Here is a 21,581-nt window from a genome sequence, read left to right as displayed (position 1 = left end):
CACTAAACTGACATGGACAATAGATGTATCATAACAATAAATGCATTACGCAACATGTATTAGGGGCTGATTGTAAACAAAATTCTAAAACAAAGTCTGCAGGTTTTATTAATAAATAAATAATCACCTTGAACCTGTCGGTTTTCGAATGTTACCAAATATGGCACAAATATTCAGACAATATAAAAGACTCAAGTAATAATGTTGTTGTATACATACATAATGTTAGAATCCACCCATCATATATTATGTATATAGTATGTTTTTGTATGATACATATATCAATCACGCCAGTTTACTGCAGAAACTGGCCCACTAGTATCAAGGCTGCGGTGGAGCAACCCACTTGCAGTACTACAGCCCCACCACACGAGGGCGCTGTTGGGTTCTGTTCCTACGTGTGATCTTGGAGAACATGGTGGTGTATCAGCAGCCAGTCAAGACAGCAGGATAACAACACAGCAGGGATCACTATTTACCAAGAACTGAGATTTTTGTTATAGGCAATCAATACATGCAACGATAACTTCCGGGTCTTCTGGCATAGCACGAGAGAGAGAGAAGCAAATCCGGATTTTACCATCGCGACTTGTTTGGGGGGTAAAAGAAAAGACCCGAGGTGGAGCTTCACTGGAATCGTATTGCCTTCTAGCTCGCTGGCTAACATGCACCTTTAGTGTTTGAATTTGCACGAAAACGGGACTCGAGGATATATCGAGCTGGGATTTGCATGGACATCTACTATCTCGGCCACGTTGACATCCATCTATTCGTATGCAGTCAACGCCATGTTGGCGTTTCATCTTGCAGACATAGCTAGTTAAGCTAGCTACCTCCGACGTCCGACTCCGTGTCGCCATCTGAGAGCCGAACCCACGGCGCTTTCGGTCGGCCTGAGGACCAACGCGATGCCGCGGCTTGCAATCGGGCCCGTCCGTAGAAGCTAACGCTAGCCGGATACAGAAGGCCGCTTCAGATGCTCCTTCTCAACCCCTCAGTCAGCGAATTACATAACTCACAACCCATAACCGAGTAGCACCTTTTTTAAATGTTCATTCTGCCCGGTGCTTTAATTTTAAATTTAATTGTACAATCCCAACGGCTGAACTATTCAGCTAGTTAATGCCGGCTAACTAATCTGTTAATTAGCTGGCTAACGTGAGTTCGTTAGCGAGTGACGTAAAGCCAACGGCTGCTTCTGGGTCGTTAACGACGAAGTTACGGTTTACGTTTGCTTTGCAAAAGTGTCTCGAGTGGTTTGGTAATTAGTCAGTGAACTTTTTTATTGACGTACGTATCAAGTAATTTGCATTATCGAGCCACACACAGTCCAGTTAATGTCGCTATCTAACCCACTTAGAGGGCTCGTGTTCATAAGCTATACGTGTTAAACACAGAGATACCTGCGACGTTAACAAGGTGTTTAACGATTTACTGAGCGCAGCTGTTTAGAGACACACATGTAAACAAGTCTGACTGCGCGGACGTTTTTGATTTGGGTATTTCAATCGATCCATATCAATCGATCTGGACGTCAGAGCACTTGCATTGCACCTATCTGCAGACAATTAGCGTTACACTTAGGCTAAAATGCAATGCAGTTGTTGACCCCCTGTGGAGCATAGCGAGACATATCAGCCATTCATCCATGACTCATGACCTTTGAGAGAGCAGACTCTCCTTTATCCGTTTTCCACTTCAGTTGAGCCACTTGCATCAAGCCATCAATAGTCTTGTTATTGTATTTATTTTTTAACCACTCGTGGTTGGAGATTTTTAGTGTTATTTTATATTTATTTATTTTTAAATACTGCTGAAACCTAACTGGAACCAGTGGTTGGATGGGAACATGAGGAGCACCCTGTGCTTGGAGGTCTGATCAAAGCTGCAACAGAGAGCCTCCATTGTGTGGACTGCAAACTGAAGAGGAAAAGGATGATGATGATGAGGAGGATGATGATGGGGATGATGATAAGAGAGGCAGAGTGACAGAGTTGATCCCCGAAGCAGAGGAGTGTCTCAAGGTTGCAGACATGAGTCTCCGCCAACCCACCTCGACCCTGGACAGGTACGAGCCTCACACCCAACACCCACTCTGACACCTTGCTCCAAAACATGTCCTGCTCCCAGATCAGCCTATTGACATGACTGTGACTGAGGTCCAGTATGGCCTCTGGAAAAACTAGTCCTACAGGCTGTTTACTGGGAAGTGTAAACACCCGCCTACAATACTCTGTGCAAAACAAAAGCAGCAAACTAAGACACATTAAACCCTTCTTTTTTATGTTCTAATAAGATTAAAGATTTCACCTTCTATGGCTGTGCATCGATCCACAAATTGCACCCAAAAAAAGCTATTTATTTGTACGTTGAAAATAAAGTTTGTTGACGGAACGAAAAAACTGCGGAACTCCACAGCAGCAACACGGTGCGCGACCCGGACGATGTGCAAGCGCGCGCACGCTAGAGTTATCGTGTAGTTCAGTTTACACACACAAACAGTTGACTTGTAATGTTGTTCACTATATTTAAAGGTTTATTATTGTCATATAACCCACTATAATAAATATGATGACGAAAGTCTCTACTTTTGTTCTGATTGGTCTAAAGTCTTGAAGTCGATTACAGACTAATAGATAATACTTAACATCGAAATAACTATCCTATATAAGATTAATTTAGCTCCTTGTAGGTTTTGACTTCGACATTTTCTCATCTTACTATATTTAGTCTTTTGGCATGTGAGACTAGTTTTTTATCCCTCAAATATAATGGTGTGTATATTGCAAACACAGTCAATGGAAAGGCAGAATTTAGTTTGATAAAATCTAATAAAATTTAAATCAGTCGTGTGAGATAAATAAGACTGTTACCAGCCTCCAAATACATGCAGACAACCCTTTTATTTATTTTTAACTGCATAGTCACACTTCTTTTTGTATTTTTCGGCTCGGTCAGGTTCATCACGTCCAGTTGTGTTTGTATTTAAAATGTCACTGTAGCAAGAGCGTGGATACCTTTCTGTTTATTCAATTGAAATTGTGACACCGAGAATCTGAATTGAATCCTAAGGATCCCCGCCTCGTGTCTTAAGGGACTTTCAGTGTCGCGCGTGACTCTCCTGCTGCTAAAACCCGACGCACCGTATCTCATCTCGTCCGTCATCGCCACATTCACCGTGTCTCCGATGCATCTTTGTCCTGATCACGTGTCTTTCCTGTTTCTCCTGCTGTCAACGTTTTCCCTGTGTGGGTGTGTCTGTGTGTCTGTGTGTCTTGTGCACATGCCTTACCCCTGTGTCTGTGTGTATGTGACAGCAGGGCAGCCAATAAGAAAAACGCCCACCCGTTCAGGTAGGACAGCGGTGAGAGCTCGTCAGGGTTTGGGGTTAATGGCAGCTGTAGAGAGCACAGCTGCGCCAGCACATTTCTCAGAGGATGCTCTTTTATTTTCTGAATTGAACCGCCTCAAAGGCACCGGTCTCCATTGTTTTTATTATTCCTCCTCGGTCCAGACTCACAGCTGACGGCGGTGCTGAAACTGATTTGATTCTTCGTACCTCGTGGTGGTCTTTGATGTCGATGATTATTTGTTTTACTATGAAACGGTCTTGTCTCACGATGCCAGTCGAACAAGTCGATTTGAACTGCGAGTGCAGTAGCTCGATATCTGCCGGTCTCAGCCCTTCCTTCTGGATGGATTAATAACTTTAACCACGTTTTTGGGTACACTTTTTCTTTTTTCTTTCTTTTTATAAGCCGACCAGTCGACCTTTGGAATAATACCAAATCACTAAAGAGCTTCTCCCTGTTCCACGCGCCCTTAAATAAATATATTCTCGGAAGTCCAGGCGCTCTGTTTACAATCTGAGAGCATTAAAGGGCGTGGGGATGGCGTGACCTCTGGGTCAGCTTTCCTTCCAAATTGGTCTTCATGCTGAATTTCTTCTCTCTCTCTTTTCCCCCTTCTTATCTGCCTTTTTCCGTCATGCTTCGCTTTCAGCCCGTTTGCTGCTTGGTGAGTATTCCCTTCGATCCCTTTCTTGTTGCTTCTAAAAATGCCTTTTCTCATATTCTCACCCTCTCCGACCCACACGCCTGACCTTGTGCTCGAACACCCCTGAATCCTCTGCCTCCTTGCATCCTCCTCTCCTCTCTTGTTGCTCTAAATGCAAGCTCCCCCTCTTTCTCTTTGGCATGTTACATCACTTTATTTAATGATCTCGATCCTCCCTCTCTTCACTTAGTCCCGTCAGATTTCCCCTCCCTCAGTGCAACCGACTCCCTCGTGCTGTGATATTTTCTCCATCACCCCGTGTTGTTGTTTCCTGCTCACCCTCCTTCTCTCATCTCTGAAACCCAGGCTCAGCAGTCTGACCATCGGGGACTCGGAGCGCAAATCCTCTGCCGCCCAGCAGAGGGAGCTGATGGTGGACATCTCTGCTGAGAGTACGGGTAATTACGACTTCCCACTACCGGTTTCACACAATTTAATATCTCCCTTAAACACCCCGAATATCCGTCTGTCCTCTCTTTCAGCTACTGGTCTTGTCCAGAGGTGTGTGGTCGTGCAGAAGGACCAGCTCGGCTTTGGCTTCACAGTATGTGGAGAGAGAGTCAAGCTAGTGCAGAACGTCCGACCAGGTAAGATGCATGCACAGCTGATTGTTTGTTTGTTTGTTTGTGTATTTTATTCAGTCAATCAAATCAAATACAATACAATATTATCCTATATAATATACAAAAGAGAAAGACTGAAAAGGTATAGGTAGAAGCAAAAAATGCTTATAAATTCCTATCCTAAATTGAAATCAAAATAAATCAGAAAATTAATATAAAATAAAGAAGAAGAAAAACAACAAACAAAATATATTTATATATACTACCACATACATTTTCCATATAAATACGTTTTAAATCACATTTATAACTCTCAAGAATTGTTTTATAAATAATTCCCTTGAAAACCAAAAAGGAGTTCACCAGTCTTACATCCATTTAAGCATTATTCCATAATTGGACCCCTACAACAGAAATACATCTTCTTTTAATCCCTTTTTTTAGCCTTTTGCGCCGTGAACTTACAAACATTAATGTGCTCGTCGTGCTTATTATGTTATTATTCACATTTGTAACATTAACACAACAGCAGAACTGCTTATTTTGGAGAGTGTCTGTCAAATATATTATGACGTGGACAGTGCTAGTCATTAGTAGCGCCATCGACACGAGTTAAAGCGGAGTTGTATCACTCTTAAAGAGTTTCACAGTCTTCACTGTACTCGTCTTTTCAGGTGGCGCAGCGGTCAAAGCCGGGGTCCACGAAGGGGACCGAATCATAAAGGTTTTTACTTCTTCACGTCACAGATGCCAACTATGAACGTTATTGGTTTCTTCCTGTTTTCAGTGTTGCTGATTTTCCTCTTCCTCTCTCAGGTGAACGGCTCGCTGGTGTCCTCCATGTCCCATCAGGAGGTTGTGAAGCTCATCAAATGTGAGTTTTAACAGAATTGTGTGGTCATGTTTTTGTTGGACGTCTGCTCTCAGGCCTGTATTTATCCGATTCCATTCCTGCTATTGTTTGAATTTTTTTAATTGTATTGTCCAATAGCGGGTCCGTACGCCGCTCTGACACTACAAGGTCCGCCCCCTTCCGCCGCCTCGTTGCCCTTAGAGCCCCTCTCCACTGACCTTGCGCCGATTCAAAAATCGTCTCTGGGTGGGGAGGCTCCGCCCCCTCCACCACCACCCCTGCCCTGTGGACTGAGCAGCACCCCTTCCCAAAGAATCACTGGACCCAAACCACTACAGGTGAATGAAAGGATGCTCAGGATTTACGTCATTTTGCAGCCGGTATCATCCCGTCAACCGATGTCACGCTTTAAGATCGACAATACGAAGACACTTTTATTAATCTGAGAAATAGGAAGGGCTCCAGTACCAAGGGAACTTACCATGTCTGTTGGAAATGTGTTTTTCAGGACCCAGAAGTACAGAAACATGCCACTCAGATACTCAGGAAAATGCTGGAGCAGGAAGAGGCTGAACTGCAGGTACACACACACACACACACACACACACACACACACACTGACTGCATCTTCCTGTATATGGAAAGAAAACAGAATTTGCATGTAAGGATCTGTAAAGTCCAACTTATATCTTTATATTTAGTTTCTTACTATTGTCATCCCGCTTGTTTATATTGTTGTTGCTTCAATTGTTTATCTTCAAAGTGCTTTGAGTACCTTTCTAAAAAATTTTTTTTTTTAAAAGCACTGTACAAATAAAATGTCTTATCATTATATGCTGTAGTGCATAGCCCCTTGTTGCATCTTGCTCTCTGCAAGTAAGTTACAATTAAGGTTTGCAGCTAAAACAAATCTGCTTATTGATAAACAATCACCAGGAGTTGATGGAGGCGCAGTTGAGGAATCCGTCGCCGTCACTGGGCGAGCGGATTGAAAGTGCCCAGAGGAGAGCTCGCCAAGTCCGGGTCAAGATTCAGCAAGATCAGGTGAGGGGACACGACTGTTTTTTAAAATCTGTTTTACTACAGTCATCATGCTTGTAATGTCCACCCCCTCAAAAAGGTTTTCAATTCTAATCTACGTTCTTCAAAGTACTCTTTAACTGACGCTTGGTTCTGCTTCTCCAGGAGGGAACGCGGTCAGAATTGGCTTTAAGTTACGTCCAAGCAGGAGAAGGTTGGTTTCCTCTTCATCTTTTACCTTTTTTGAATTAAATATCTCTGAACTAATGATCTGACCGAGTACAAGTGGCCTTTCGGGGGTTTAAAGCTGCTGTGTGCTCTGGCAGGTCGGCTATCGATGGACTCCAGCGAAGGCGACGTGGAGGTCGGCGGCACCGTCCTGTCGCTTCATAGACTGGTGAGATCGTACGTGTGCGATTGTGTATGTGATGGTCACACTCATCCCGTCCCCCTCATGCTCCCTCCCTCCCTCCATCCTCCCCCCAGGCCCTTCAGAGTCCCCACTCCTCCCCCCCATTCTCCTTCAGGACCCCACAACACCGACGGCAGAGCTCCGACACACACACCCAGTCTGACTCGGTGAGAAGGACACACACACACACAAGCGCACACACACACACACTTGCATTCACTCTGATATAGACGCTCCTGGTAATGATAAGCTCCCCACTCGCGGCTCCCTTCTGCCTCAAAGTACTTCAACGGTTCCGGTTCTCAGTGACTGCAGACGAGATGCTTGACCCCTTTTTGTTGATGACATCACGACCGGCTGCATATTTTGCGGCGTTACATCGTCCACCTTTTGAGATGCAGCGCCCGTTCTTTCCTCTTCATCCCATCCTCCGCATTTCTCTCACCGCGACTCGCGTAGCTGTTTAAAATGTACGAGACCGAGAGGATCTTCAAGTCGCATTTTTTGCCCCCCCGACTCTTTTGCACTCAGCCCTGCGTGCGCCGCATATGGATGCAAATGGCAGATGTGCTTGGACCCGCTGGTCATTGTCCTCGAGCATGTGACTGATCCATTTCTTTAAATGTCTGGGGGTGTTTCTCTCTTCAAAGGGCGGAAAGGCCCAGATCATCGGCCCCGAGGAAGAGGATGAAGAAGACGACGGCTACGCATTTAATGAGGTGAGAAGGACTCTAAATCGATCGGCGTCGATGTGATTATCGACTCTTGTTCCTTTCTTATCAGTCATCCGTGTTTCTTCCTCCCGTCTTTCTCGCAGATGGACGGTCCATTCCAGGACATTGAGCTGTTGAAGTCACGACCGGCACACATGGCGGTGTTCATGAGATACATCTTCACCCAGCTTCTGGACCCCAACCCTCTTGTCGGTCCACGTTATGTTTAAAGTGTTGGCAATTCAGAATTCTTCAGAGAAAGAAACAAAACATTAAAGGTCATGTGTGTTCACAACAGCTGTTCTACCTGTCGGTGGAGGCCTACCTGGGCTCCAGCCCTAAAGACGCCCGCGCACTCGCACCTCAGATCTGCTCCCATTTCCTGGACCCAGACGCGGTATGCACGACTTGTCTTGATAATTTAATAATGGTATTCCTACAATATATGCAATTGCATTTGTCATCAGAGAAGCTTGAAGTTTCAACATTCTTCTAATACTCCTTTTTAAAAAAAGGGGAGTTTGGCTTTTCTCCGCCATTCACTGCAAATATCCAACTCTACCTTGTATTGTGTTATAATTTACGAGAAATAAAAACAATTTTCTTTTTCTCCGTAGCCTCTGAAAATCAAAGTACGAGAGGAGTATCTCTCAGATATAGGTAAGAAGACTAACAGCTGGTTGATCAATCACCTTAACATTTATTTTCTGTATATATATATATTTATTATTTATATATATATTTACTATCATTTATATATATATATAAATAATAAATACATATAAATGTATATTTAAATGATAATATATATATATACATATATACATACATATGTGCGTCACATCATGGCTGTTCTGAATGTTGTCTCCATTTCAGAGAGCCGGCTTCATGCCCAGGAGGACATCAGAGGACCTCTGTCTGAGCTGCAGCAGCAGGTGCTGCCGGACATCTCAGACCAGATACAGGACTACAGGTACCGCCCGTCTCAAGGCTGATGGAGGTTAATATGTCTGTCATTTTATTTCCAAGAGCTCCTATTCAACCAGTCGGCCTGTGTTTCAAAGGAACAAGCAGATGATGGGTCTGGGCTCTCTGTTCGGCGAGGGAGACCTGCTGCAGCTGGACGGAGACCCGGTGAAGGAGAGACAGGTGGTGGACAGACAGGTCACCGCCCTCTGGGAGATACTGTGAGTTTCCCGGCTTCAGCAAACACGCCTGTTGCATCATATTTTTGTTGTAACCAGTTCATTTTACGGCCCTTTTTATCTGAGTGATGGGAAACCAGAGACGATCTCACTTTGGTTTCCCTTTGGAATTTATTCACACATTTGTCCTCTCATGCCAAAAAAAGATGATCCATAAGTTGGTTCTACTCTCACATGTGGCTGTAGTCATGAAGTGAATATAAACGCACACACCCTCAGACTGTTGCACCAGGTCTGCCTAGCAACAGGGTCAGATGTTTGGGGCCCCATAAAATAGTTATTACAAAGCGACAGAAGGAGCTCAGCCAAGCTATCATAACAAAGGTCATTACCACAGCGGCACTACTTGGAAACCACATGACATTTACTCCACACACACACACACACAGGCCGATTCCTATCACATGACGGCAGCGCCACAGTGTGTTCCTCACACCGTCGTTTTTGCACCTGAATGAACTGGATTTTAACTTTGAGGAATTAAACCGGATATCTCTCTGAAAGCCTGCAGTTTGTTGAGGGGCGAGTTAACGTCTCTCTCTTTCTGTTCCCGCTCCAGATCGAAGCACGAAGAGGACCGCAGGTAAAAGAAGTGCCTCGTCTGTTTTGAGTTTAATGGAATTCATCAGTGTTCTCTTTCAGAGAGTTGCTTCTTTCTTTTTGTTAACATCGTGTCTCTGTTGGTTTTTCATTGTGGTCTCTTCTCCCCACGTCTCTCTCTCTCTTTCTCTCTCTCCCCCCCCCCCCCCCCCCCCTCTCGCTCTCAGTTCTCCGCTGGCGTCGGCCGTGCACCTGTACCTGCGTCATTCGGGTATCAAGCTGAGAGACTCCAAGGTCTTCCCTGGTCTGAGCACCGAGAAGGAGAAGTGGCTCGCGTTCTTAAAGACCAAGAAGGTAAATGGCGTTTTCCCCTCTTCAAACAAAATGAACGGGAAAGAGTTAACCTCGGTCTTGTTGTCTAATGTTATGTTGAAGCCACTCTTCCGCTAAGCAAGTCGTAGTAAACGAACATAGCACTTGTATCTGTTTAGAAGAAGCACCTTTAAATATAATATAATGTTGTGTCTTTTCTTGTGTTGTTCAAATAATCAGCTCAAGAAACTCAGGATTCATTATTATTTTGTTTTGGCCATATTGTACATCACTGTGGAACGGAGGTATTATTTACACACCGAGAGCTCTCGTGTAGTCTGAAAACGCAGTCTGACCTTTTCACCCAAAACTAATGTATGTTAGCAGGTTTTCCTTTTTTTAATTCTTTTTTTTTAATGAGAAACTGCTAAAGATACAGTTGGATGACTGGCTGTTCCAAGAGTTGAAGAGGGAAGAGGATGTCGTATGTGTACAGAGTGTAGATTTGGGATTTTGGGCAATGTAAAATATGCAAAATAAATTGACTTGAATACGTTGATTTTAGGACATGACTTCATGGCTCCTCTCTCCACAGCTGAGTGGCACCAAGAAAGACAAAGATGGGGAGGATAAAAAGAGAAACCCCATCCTGAAGTACATCGGGAAACCACGGACCTCGTCCCAGTCCAGTAAATACACACACACACACACACACACACACACACACTCACTCTCTCTCATTACTGGAGTGGTGGCTTTATTGAGATAAATATCCTTCAATCAAGCCACTGATCGCTCTGGTAATCATTATTATAACCTGACATCTAAACCCAGTTCATTCTCGAAATACTTAGATTCATCATTTGAGTTTACTCCCGAGTACATTATCGATATTCAAAGGAAAATTATCAATCTGAATAGTCGCTATGAGCCAACACAAACTCGTGATGCTCTCACTCATTGTATTTGTCAGACAATGTTTATGTATTTCTTTCCTCTGTTTGTTCTTTTATTGCCTTTTCAGGTGTATTTATTTATTTCTATATGTTTTCTTTGTGTTCTGTTTTGATTTCACCGTTTCTTTTTTTTAGCATTCCATGTCCCCTTGTCCCCCACCGAAGGTATATATATATATATTTTTTTAAGTCATTGCACTTTTGTTTGACTCTTTAGTTACATTTACATCAAACATACCCATGTTATGATTCGTGGATCGTATGTAGTTTGTGTGCCGCCTCATCTGTAGACCTTCTTTTCTCTGTGCATTATTTAACGGCATTGTACACTTACGCAGTGCCGGTGTCTGCAGTCCGTCCCGGCAGCGTGAGAAACATCATTCAGCAGTTTGAGAATCACACGGAGACGGGAGAGGAGGGAGGAGACGCTGCCGACCCTCAGCGGCTCTCCTCCAGCAGCCTGGCAGAGGACGGCATGGAGAGGTAGCGCTCGGCTCCAGCTCATCGTCACTATCTTACACATGAGCGGTTTAGAGTGTGTAGTAAAGCCGCGGGTATTCCTTCTCTCTCTCGCAGCCCTACGGTCTCGGTGCGTCTGGCACGCAGCGAGTCGCTGAAGGCTCAGGGAGAAGGCCGGCGGCGAGGCGTCGTCTCGGGGACGGAGTCGGTCCCTCGCTCTCGCAGCGACGTGGACATGGAGGACTGCGGCGGGGAGGAGAGGGAGGGGCCGGGCCTCCGGCCGCTGCAGCACAGCGCGTCGTCATCCGCGTCCAGCAGCTCCGCGCGGTAAAGAGCCACACGGTGGTTTCACACCGGGCTTCTGTCCACTTTTGGATTCGTCTCAAATTTCTTCGAGGCGATTCGGAGATTTTGTTGTTGTTGCATCCTTAAGGCAGGGATGAATAGAAATTAATAGCATGAGCTTCAAAGATGCAGACCTCAAACAGCCGGGACGTTACCGCCCCCCCCCCCCCTGGAAGTGTAGGCGTTCACCTCATGCCATCTCTCTCTCTCCACTCTCTCAAACTCAGGTCTCTAGAGAACCCTACACCCCCATACACCCCTCGGTCTAGACGCAGGTGAGTCATCCCCCGTAGATGATCAGTGATTTTCCGTGATTGTCTGGCAGGGAATGAGAAATCTAGACGGCTGACTTCCCACACTCACGCAAAACCCCTGAAGATGAAGTGGTTTGGTTTCACGAGAAAGACGGGTTTAGTTTCAAGTCTCCCCGTAAAGATGTGTTTCCTCATGGCTCTGGAAGTGGATGTTAAACATGGTGTGTCTTCTGTTTGTCGGTCCATCTCCCCCACCTGTGTTCATGTGTGTGTGTGTGACTGCAGGAGCGTGGACTCGCCGCTGGCCCTGCTGCCGGACGCCGCGGCGCTGGAGGAGGAGGTGTCCGACGGTCAGAACTGGCAGGACACGGTTCCTCCTCAGCTGCTCACCACGCTCAGTCCGAGGGAGGTGGACAGGCAGGCCGTCATTTACGGTACCGGTCAAATGCGTCAAAATTGCACGTCAACAGCCGATGTGTATTTAGGATTGTGATCATCACTGGACTCTCTTCTCTGCGTCGTCAGAGCTGTTCACCACCGAGGCGTCGCACCTGCGGACCTTGACGGTTCTGGACCAGGTCTTTTTCCAGAAGATGAGGTCTGTGCTGAACTCTGATGAGCTGGCCTGCATCTTCCCCAACTTGCCCCATGTCTACGAACTCCACGGTCAGTCTGGGTGGCTGTTACTCTTCTTCTTTCTTTTGCTAAAAAAATGTATACGAGTGTGTCTGTAATTACAGATGTAGCTGCCAATTTCTTCATATGAAGAAAAAATGTTTGGTTAGGGGATGCATGATTATATAAAATACTGAAATACTAGCCGATAAATACTATCAAAATATTATTTTTTATTGACATAACAAGCGCAATATCTACTGCCATTAAACGCAGAGAAGAAGAAGAAGAAGAACAGCGTGCCGAGTAAAGGGCCAAACATGACGTCGCTGGTGGGGGAGCTTTCCGGTTCAGAGGGAGAAGACACATTTGTTTTTTAAAAGTATTTTATGATTAAAAACATAAATTAACATTTGGAAGAGTCCGAGCTGTTCAACAATGGTGGCGTCGGTTAGATTTGGTGAGATCTGTGGAATATTAAATCATCCACCCTCAGGGTACCATGAGGAGCAGGTAATTATCGGTTATCGATATCGGCTGAGAAACGTCCATATTGTTCCTTAAGATCATTTTAGGCCTTTTTCAAATAACAAAATAAAAGCTGAAGGAAAAGTGAGCTTTAATAGACGCAGCAAATAAGGAACCTTGTGTCTTCACATTAAAGTGATTTGTGCTTCGAGTCAACATGTGTTCAGAGCTGCGTGTTTGCCAGGTAAACAATAATATGTGAAGCAAATTCTAAGCAAAGGTTGTGTCTGTAATCTCAGCCTGCAGCTCTGCTGAGTCAATATGTGTTCTGGGCTTTAATTAAGAGCCAACATGGAAGTACTTGGTGGGATTTTGCCGTACCAGACGAGCATTTAGCTCTGGATTTATGGATTATCTCTTTGGTAATTGGAAATAATTTGCCCGCCGAGTTGAGGTTATTGTTCTGCCTCTCCTGACGTTGCTCCCGTCTTCTCTTCGCAGCAAGTCTGTGCGAGGCGATGAAGAAACGACGGGAAGCTCCCATCGTTCAGGACATCGGGGACGTAATGCTGGCCAGAGTGAGTGGAACTATGTCCGCCGCCTCCTTTCTCTTTGTAATGTGAAAGCTGTTTCTGGACGGTGCAGTTGGGATGTTAACGTGTGTGTGTGTGTGTGTGTGTGTGTGTGTTTCCAGTTTGAAGACGCAGCCGGAGACGAGTTTCAGGAACAAGCGTCGCAGCTGTGCAGCCAGCAGTCTCAGGCTCTGGAGCTCATCAAGAACAAGCAGCGTAAAGACCCACGCTTCGCTCACATCATCCAGGTACACACACTCACTCACACACACACACACACACACACACACACACACACACACGCCGCTCACTTTACCAGTAACTTCTGTAGTGAGTCATATTTTATGTCTGTAAGGTTTCTGGTAGATCGTACAGAGTGAGATAGAATGAATGAAAGCAATGCTTCTCGGGAACCAATCTATCAACCAATATTTGCTTTGTGATGACGGTGTCTTTTGCCATGTTGTATGTCACTATATTTAGAGTTCTATAATTCACGCTAGAATTTTTTTTTTAAACAACACGTTTCCTGTCGATCCTTCTTCGTCTCTTTATCCCTTGACGTGTGTTCAGGAGTGCGAGGCGAGTCCTCACTGCCGGAGGCTGCAGCTCAAAGACCTGCTGGTGTCCGAGATGCAGAGACTCACCAAGTACCCGCTGCTGCTGGACAACATCATGAAGCACACGGAGGGTGAGGTCTCGAGCGGCGCCTCGTATCGCCTCCGCCAACGCAGAGAACACGGCGAGCAAAGTGTCTTTTTTTTTTATTACTTTTTTTTAAACCGATGTTCTTGTTTTTTCCGTTTAGCCGGGTCGTCGGACCTCCCGTCGCTTCAGCGCGCCCATGCGTGTTGCCGAGGGATACTGCAGGCTGTAAACGAGGTTGTCAGGGAAACGGAACACCGGCAACGCCTCAGCCAATACCAACGCAGGCTGGACGCCGCCCCTCTGTTCAAGGTGGTCGAATCATTTCTGTTGGCTTCCTTGTTCATTGGTCATTGTGATGAAGACGGTTCCTCCTAAATGTGTGTTTTTTTGTTGTCGTTTACTCTTCTCCCTCACAGAGTCTGGACCTCAGCACGAAGAGAATGATCCATGAAGGCCCTCTCACGTGGAAAGTCAGCAAAGACAAGCAGATGGGTCAGCGCCTCCTGAGTGGATACGTTCCGTATTGACGCAGACGGTCTCATCCCCTCACTCACGCGTCTCCGCCTCCCTTCTTCAGAGATTCAAGCGCTGCTGCTGTCGGACTGCCTGCTCCTCCTCCAGAGGGGCCCGGACGACCGGCTGCAGCTGAGGTATCCATCCCGCTGGCTGGGTGGAGGCGGAGGAGGCAGCGGGGACAGCAAGACCTCCTTCAGCCCTCTGGTGAAGCTGGACTCTCTGCTGGTGCGCTCGGTGGCTACAGGTGAGCCCCGCGGTCACGCCGACGACCGCCAATCGATGCTCTCCCGCGATTTGTTGATCAAATGAGTGAATCTTGTGATTTGCGTCCAGACAACAAAGCCCTCTACGTCATCAGCACCACAGAGAGGCAGATCTACGAGCTGGTGGCCGGGACATCGTCGGAGAAAAACACGTAAGCTCTCTCCCGTCACTCGTCTTGACCTCGGGAAGGATCTCGTCCGTGGTTCCTCTTCAGCCTCCAGAAACGCGTGTTCTTGTTTTGCAGCTGGAAGGATTTACTTGAGAGGACCATCTCATCGGCTGCCGGTGCATCGCCCCAGATCAGTCACGGATCCATACCCATATCGTGAGTGACGCTATGAATAATAAATAAAGGAAAGTGTCGGGGTTTCTTTGTCAGAAGGTTATTTAAATTTATTTTCAGTCAAGTTATTTTTTTCCACATTTACTTTCATCGCCTTGTGTTTTCTTAGTCTGCGTTGTCTTTTTTAATTTTCTAAAGCTCCCCGAGTCAACGCAGTGCGTCCCCAGTGTCCACCGGCAGCAATGTCTATGCAGGTAATAACCACGTTGTGATCATCAGCCTTGAATATATATTTATAGATATATGTCTGCAAATGTTAGTGATTTATACATATGTATTTATTTATTTGCATCAGATAACTCTCTAACGGAGCAGCTGGACTCCACGGAGACTCACTCCTCCGGCGATGACATCGAGCTCTCGGCGGATGCGGCGACGGACCAATCGGAGGCCTTCATCGGCGGTGAAAGAAAAGCAGCCGGTGTGGCCGAGGCCGCGTTACAAGACGGTGAGAAGCAATCCAACGCATCCGCATCACTGCTACAAGCTGTTGGATGTTAAAGTGTGAGAGCCGTTGAACACAGCCGGGGTTCAGTGGTCTAGTGGACCAATATACAGGAAATTACTTAGTGACTGACATATTTTTGAGTCAGTCCATCCCCTTCATAGCATACGGTAGTTTTAAGTTTTACCCCACTGTCCAAACAACCGAAATCTCAAAATGAAAGGTCACTGTGCCGGTAAAAAGATAAAAGATCTGCATCCGTCACATCTTTGCTGTCTTGTATTTTAATAATCGGCCAGTTGAGGAACGCCACAAGAAGCTAAACCCCGTTCCCTATCTGCTGTATTCGCCTCCGCAGTTGAAACACTGAGGCAGCTCATACTACGGGATTTGGAAGAGGACGGTTGGAGCCACGACTCGGACGACACGCCCACCGACGGGAGGAGCTCGTTCTCCGACAGGCAGCGGCCGGAGTCTCTGGAGACCGTCCTCAATTTCTGCACCGACGAATGGGAGGCCGAGCCCGAAGTAGAGGACCCGCCCCCTGACGCGGAGCAATGCAGCGGCGTTCAGATCGTGCGGAAAGGTGACGGATCAAAACGGTTCTCTTTAAGTCTTCGGCCGGCCGGGCGGAGTCCATTCGATTCTCATCCAAATTTGAAATCTTCATTTCAAGGTAAACGCTTTTGTTTCCCTTGGGATGAACATTTGCGAGACGACTTTCTCTCTGTTTTCTGACGATACCGGGTGTCTTCAGTGGCTGCCTCCCTCCGCATGTGTCCTCTGCACTCGATGATTCATTATTTTGTTTCTTACACGCTTTAATCTGCTCTCTCTCTCTCTCTTGTCTGCGTGCTCTTCACAACACACCCGGCATACAACTTCATCACCTTTTTCACCCCCTCATCTTCACGCTTCCTTAATTCACATACACACTCCTTCCCCACACACACACACACACACACTCTTTTTCTATCATCTATCTTGTGCAATAGCTGTGGTTGCGGGTCCTTCTTCTTCTTCTTCTGTTCCTGATGACATCACTGCTGATGTCACCCTCCCCTCCGACCAATCGTCCAAGCCGAGAGGCGGGGCCACGACGCAGGGTAATGATGACGGAATCGGTCACGCTCTGTAGATTTGATTAAGACGAAGAATGTCCGATATTCATCAGGCGAGAAGTCGGAGGATATAATCTTTAACTTGTCTCCGGCACACGCTCTGTCCTCTAGGGAACACTTTCTACCTGGTCATGCCGACCGAGCAGGGAGAGAGCGCCACCGACGACCTCCACGACCCCGCCGGCCACTTCCCTCAGCCTCCGGAGGGAGTGACTTCCGCACAGACGCAGGAGGAGGCGCCGCCCCGCGCCCCAGAGCCCGACCGATCGGAGGCTGCGCGACTGGAACAGGAAGAGGAAGCGGGCCAATCGCCGGCTGGCCACCAGAGCCACGTGATCAGAAATGTGGATGAGATTTTCCACACGATCGAGGGGTTGATGAGCAAGTTGCGCCACCTCAAGGTGAGTTTGTGTTCAGGTGGAAACGCGGTGGCTACGACCACCAACGCTCCACCCACGAGAACACACGCCCTTTACTACTTTACGAGGCGTATGTGTGTCTCCGGAGGACGAATAGAGAGAGAGCTGATGCCTAGTCTGCAAACAGACTGCATGAACCCGCCCTGACACGGTGCTTACTGAGGAGTTTTCCATCATTCCCTTTATTTGCCGACCACTATATTATTTATTTACATCTTTTTAAACATCGTCAACTGCAGAGACCAGCTGACGGGGAAGAGGAGCTACAAGGGGACTAATGAATGTCGCGTACATCATCAGGTTGTGGGGTGGAAACACACTGGCATGCAGATTTTTACGCTGTGTCCTTCACTTTTCCCCCCCGATGTGGCACCGCTGACTCCTTCACGGCGTCTGTGGATCTCTACGTCAAAAGCTCTTTTTTTTTGTTGCTAATGTGTTGTGAAGATGGCCAGTAAAAATCATGTTTACGGCACTCTGGCTTCACTTTTCAGTGGCTGCCGCCCGTCTTCAACCCGCGAGGTTCACTGGTCGTCTCTTATACGTTGAGGTTCTTCCGGTGTGACTTTCTGCATCGTCACTCTTACAGGAAATCGAGACGTCCCATCAAGAGCTCTTAAAAAGCCTCAGAGAGCCTCTTGTCCTTCAGGAGTCAGAGGACCAGCAGTGTTGCTCGGCAACCGTCTCCAGAACACCAAGTCTGGACCGCAGCTCAGGAGACGGTGAGGGTTCAACTGAATCTTGAATGTGACCGTATATAATGTGTATAATGTGTATAATGTGTATATTTGTTTCTTGAACCCAACCAGGCAAAGAGGGAAGTCCAGCAGAGCCCAAGATCCAGTCGACGGGATTCTGACGTCGCCGCGGAGACGACGTACTCGCCGTCGCTCGATCTTGATTGTTGGCATACGGACGCACTCATACGTACCTGTCAGACTCGGGGGTGGCCCCCTCAAGCCCCGCCTCCCCTCGGCTCCCCGCGGCCCTGCATGCACTGGCCAGTGGAACGGAGTCCAGTGAGGACCGTCGCTGTTTTCAACACAACCTCTGACTTCTACCAGAGCGCGAGGGAGTCCTGGACGGCCTGAGGGCGAGAGTATGAAAGAACAGGAAAGGCAGAAGACAAGTCGACTCGGTGAAATGACGGGGAAACGTTTGAAAGAATTTAAAAGCGGCGTCGGGGGGGGGTTGACCCAGGTTGGATATTTGAGAGGGAAAGGCAGTCGTCGTACGTCTGGCTTTACCGAGCCGGTTGAAGAAAAGTGTTGAAATGTTAATTTAAGGAAAAATCGGAGGGACCCATCATCCCCTGCACTTTACCCACAATGCATCCCTCTGTCACGTACGTTCCCGACAGCGGACGGATCAGGGACTGGAGATGCCGCTGACTTTATTTGGGGCTGATGTTTGAGTCTCCCCCCCCCCCCCCCCCTCCCACTGGTTGCTTTACACTGAGTCCACCTGCCGCCACGGCCGAAGGACTGCGCCTGTATCACTCCGGTCGTTTGCACTGGGTAAGGAAACCAATATCACACACAAACACACACACACACACACACACACGACAGTTCACCATTTCATGCGTCTCGGACCTTCGTATCCCCGCACGGCGGTGGCAGCCGCACTGACATGTCCTCATTTAAGTGTCACCAACACTACGGCGCCGTAGTGGGGGGAACCCGTTTGTAACTCAATCAAATTGCTGCCAAATATTGCCGCCGACGTTGCCGGGTCTCCACTTAAAGATGACTGTGCATCCTCTCCAGTGTGTGTGTGTGTGTGTGTGTGTGTGTGTGTGTGTAAATACCACGGTTAATCCTGTGAACCAGCAACTTCTCCCTTCTCCCATTCTGCAGTCGTACCATGTGGCGTGTTGAATAGGGGCGTTCCCCTCTCCGCCTGCACAGAACAACTTGAATTTATGAGGAGACATCAACGGCTTATTAAAAACTCCATTGTGCAAACCCCCCACACACACACATGGTCAAAGTAACAAAAACTAACTTAAAAAACAAACAAAAAAATGCTGCTGTGTATATGCAACTGTTGTGTGAAGCAAATATGTATCTCCTTGAAAAGATCAAGACGACTTTACTTTATGTACATTTAAAATTGAAGCTAGCACCAGCAGCGGCTCAGTTCAGCGCAGAGTAGAGACTGGAAACGTCTCCATGCCGACGTCTCTGGAGCTCAGTGGGCGCGTTGCACGGGGGTCGAAATACTCGTGGATCGTTTGGAGGAGAGGTTGTTCAGAGAGGTTTATGTATCCCCCCCCCCCCCCTTCCCTTTCAATCGCCGTCTATCTTGGACGCGTTCTACCAAAACACTAGACCGAAAAAAAATATGCATTTAAATGCAGTTTAAATGTTTTCTTTCTCTTCTCAAGCTGGGAAGATATCCCACTGGACTGGGATTTATTTGAGCTGGTTTCAAATACTAACCGGCGATGAGTAGAACTGACACGACCAAAACCAGGAGCCGAGTATGTCGACGCACCACCAGCTCGACGGGATGTTTCACTGCCCCGGTGGAAGCTTTTCACTCTTTAGCCAATCACGTCGTTCGACGGGAACCGCCCGCGTTCAGGTCGAAACTTCAAATGAGCGCCGCCGATATCGCCGCGGCGACGCATTTCAGCCCCCGAACTTGAGGAATTTGTGCTAAAATGTAAAAATACTCAACCGAAGTCAAATATGTCTTCAGAGGTGTTGAAGGGAACCGTTTCTGTTGTTGTTCTCTCCCCTTTTTAGCTGCTGATTTTCAAGCATCTCAGACCAGACGTCTCATCAAGAAAGAAACAAATATATATATAAAATCCTTTTTGTTTGAGCACATAATGGACACTCGTTCATCCCATGCATAACGTGTGTGTGTGTGTGTGTGTGTGGTCCATAATTTGGCTCAAATGAATGCCAGATGGTCTGAGCTGGTTGAATCCGGGTCAGGATCTCTTTCCTCTTCTTTCCTCCCGCCTCTTAACTGCAGCGTTTGTCATCTCCAATTTCTACCTCTTCACCTCAGTTTCTTTGCATCTTCCATGATTTCTTCTTTTTATACATTTTACCTTGTACATTGACATCATCGTTTTGGCCCTAACGGGCTGTAAAAAAAAAAAAGAAAGATGCTATAACTGATTCCTTTTTTTTTTTTTTTTTAAGAAAATGTTGCACAAACAAACTTCCCTGCACGGTGCAAACTACTGTATGCATACACACGTCTTTAACTATCATCTCATTGTGTTTTTATTTTGTCTCCTTTTTTTTTTTATAAAGAAACATTCGTCACTCATGTAATATAGAGAGATCAGACCCACGTGTTTTATATATGTTAATTTTTTTTCTGTAAAGCCTTAGTCCTCGTATTTGATTTTATTTTTGTAGATATAAAAAAAAAAGGATGTATAAATTATTTTCTTCCCCCTTGTTTTTAAAATTGGTGAGATTGTTTAGCTGCACAGAAGGAAAAGAGAGCTCATGTCTCAGATTCATGTGTTTTGTGAGATTAAAAAGAAACTGGCTAAAGAAAATGAAATGTGGATCATGAGTTTTTATATTTTATTTTCACCCTTTTAAATCTTAGTCCTATTTATAGCGAGTTTTAAAACATTGCCTAAATTACTTACTTGCTGTAATATGTGTTTACCACATTGTTAAACTAAAAGAAATTAATGGCAAAACAATTTGTATTTCACCTGATAATTGTTCTTGTTGCTATTCGTGGTAAAAAGTAAGAATTGTTATCTCAAATAATCTAAGGAAAGAAAATAAATACGTTTAGTTTAAGCTCTGTGGACCCTAAATGTGTTTAGCACGTTTGCTGAGAATGTGACCGGAAATGAGTCATTTTTGGTTTCAAAATAAAAGCGGAAAGCTTGCAAACGGTCAAAGCGGTATAAAAAATACATATTCGCATGCTATTCAATAAAAATAAATCGTTTTCTGTTACTATTTTTTATTTACAATATAGATATATAATTTTTTAACATTTCTTTACAGACATATTTTTAGCAGTGAATCAAATGTATGCTATGTATGTCATATTTTTTGTTTGTACATCTAAATATATGACATCACAACGTCTACTAATTAAAGTAGACCATTTTATTTCAAACGAAATGAATTTGGTACATTACATTTTTCGTATATTTATTTTTGTGGCGATGCTGCAAGAGAACAGTTTTTCTGAGAGGAATACTTTTTCATATGACAGAATATAAAAGCAGAGTCTCGGGCTACAGAATCCTTTCAACCGCAAAATCCCATTTTCACATGAGATTAGGAGAACATATTGTTTTTAATCATCAATAAAGATAAAGCACGTAACATTCAGACGTTGCTTTTTGCACCTCAGTCTGTTGTTACATTAATTAATAATAGATTTAACCACTCCATGAAATATTCAAGAGCGGTTCTTAAGAAGATACACGTGTACAATTCCAAATGTGTGGCAATACTTTGACTTTTTTTATAGCATATGAAA

General features: G+C 45.8%; 1 protein-coding gene across 11 annotated transcripts; it reads left to right on the top strand.

Annotated features, from left to right (window-relative positions):
* Positions 1-438: 438 nt before the first annotated feature.
* arhgef11 (Rho guanine nucleotide exchange factor (GEF) 11) lies at positions 439-20,633 on the top strand. 11 transcript variants are annotated; one of them, XM_056442391.1, is made up of 43 exons: positions 439-2,068; positions 3,318-3,353; positions 4,003-4,017; positions 4,363-4,448; positions 4,539-4,643; positions 5,294-5,343; positions 5,436-5,493; positions 5,611-5,810; positions 5,981-6,052; positions 6,409-6,516; positions 6,658-6,706; positions 6,819-6,889; positions 6,979-7,071; positions 7,555-7,623; positions 7,722-7,826; positions 7,916-8,014; positions 8,235-8,277; positions 8,494-8,590; positions 8,682-8,804; positions 9,382-9,405; positions 9,590-9,716; positions 10,240-10,363; positions 10,766-10,795; positions 10,969-11,113; positions 11,207-11,416; positions 11,662-11,709; positions 11,974-12,122; positions 12,214-12,354; positions 13,273-13,349; positions 13,466-13,591; positions 13,917-14,034; positions 14,152-14,300; positions 14,408-14,483; positions 14,569-14,751; positions 14,841-14,922; positions 15,016-15,096; positions 15,253-15,308; positions 15,410-15,562; positions 15,918-16,145; positions 16,555-16,665; positions 16,792-17,081; positions 17,689-17,821; positions 17,909-20,633. In XM_056442391.1, the coding sequence occupies exons 1-43, from the start codon at positions 2,034-2,036 to the stop codon at positions 17,956-17,958; spliced, it is 4,425 nt and encodes a 1,474-aa protein (XP_056298366.1). In that variant the 5' UTR covers positions 439-2,033; the 3' UTR covers positions 17,959-20,633. The 11 variants fall into 11 exon arrangements, with proteins under 11 accessions (XP_056298366.1, XP_056298367.1, XP_056298365.1 ...); XM_056442392.1 differs by having other exon boundaries at positions 4,363-4,454; positions 10,270-10,363; XM_056442390.1 differs by having other exon boundaries at positions 4,363-4,454.
* The last annotated feature ends 948 nt before the right edge of the window (positions 20,634-21,581 follow it).

The sequence above is a fragment of the Pseudoliparis swirei genome, chromosome 21, assembly GCF_029220125.1.
Source record: "Pseudoliparis swirei isolate HS2019 ecotype Mariana Trench chromosome 21, NWPU_hadal_v1, whole genome shotgun sequence".
NCBI classification, from domain to species: domain Eukaryota; kingdom Metazoa; phylum Chordata; class Actinopteri; order Perciformes; family Liparidae; genus Pseudoliparis; species Pseudoliparis swirei.
The sequence above is the reverse complement of the archived record's forward strand: the minus strand, read 5'-3'. Positions and strand labels throughout refer to the sequence as shown.

Coding starts and splice junctions, on each gene's coding strand:
- arhgef11 (XM_056442390.1), top strand. CDS start 2,034: ATGAGTCTCCGCCAACCCACCTCGACCCTGGACAG. Junction 11,710..11,973: donor ACCCCTCGGTCTAGACGCAG/GTGAGTCATCCC, acceptor GTGTGACTGCAG/GAGCGTGGACTCGCCGCTGG. Junction 14,752..14,840: donor GGTGCGCTCGGTGGCTACAG/GTGAGCCCCGCG, acceptor ATTTGCGTCCAG/ACAACAAAGCCCTCTACGTC.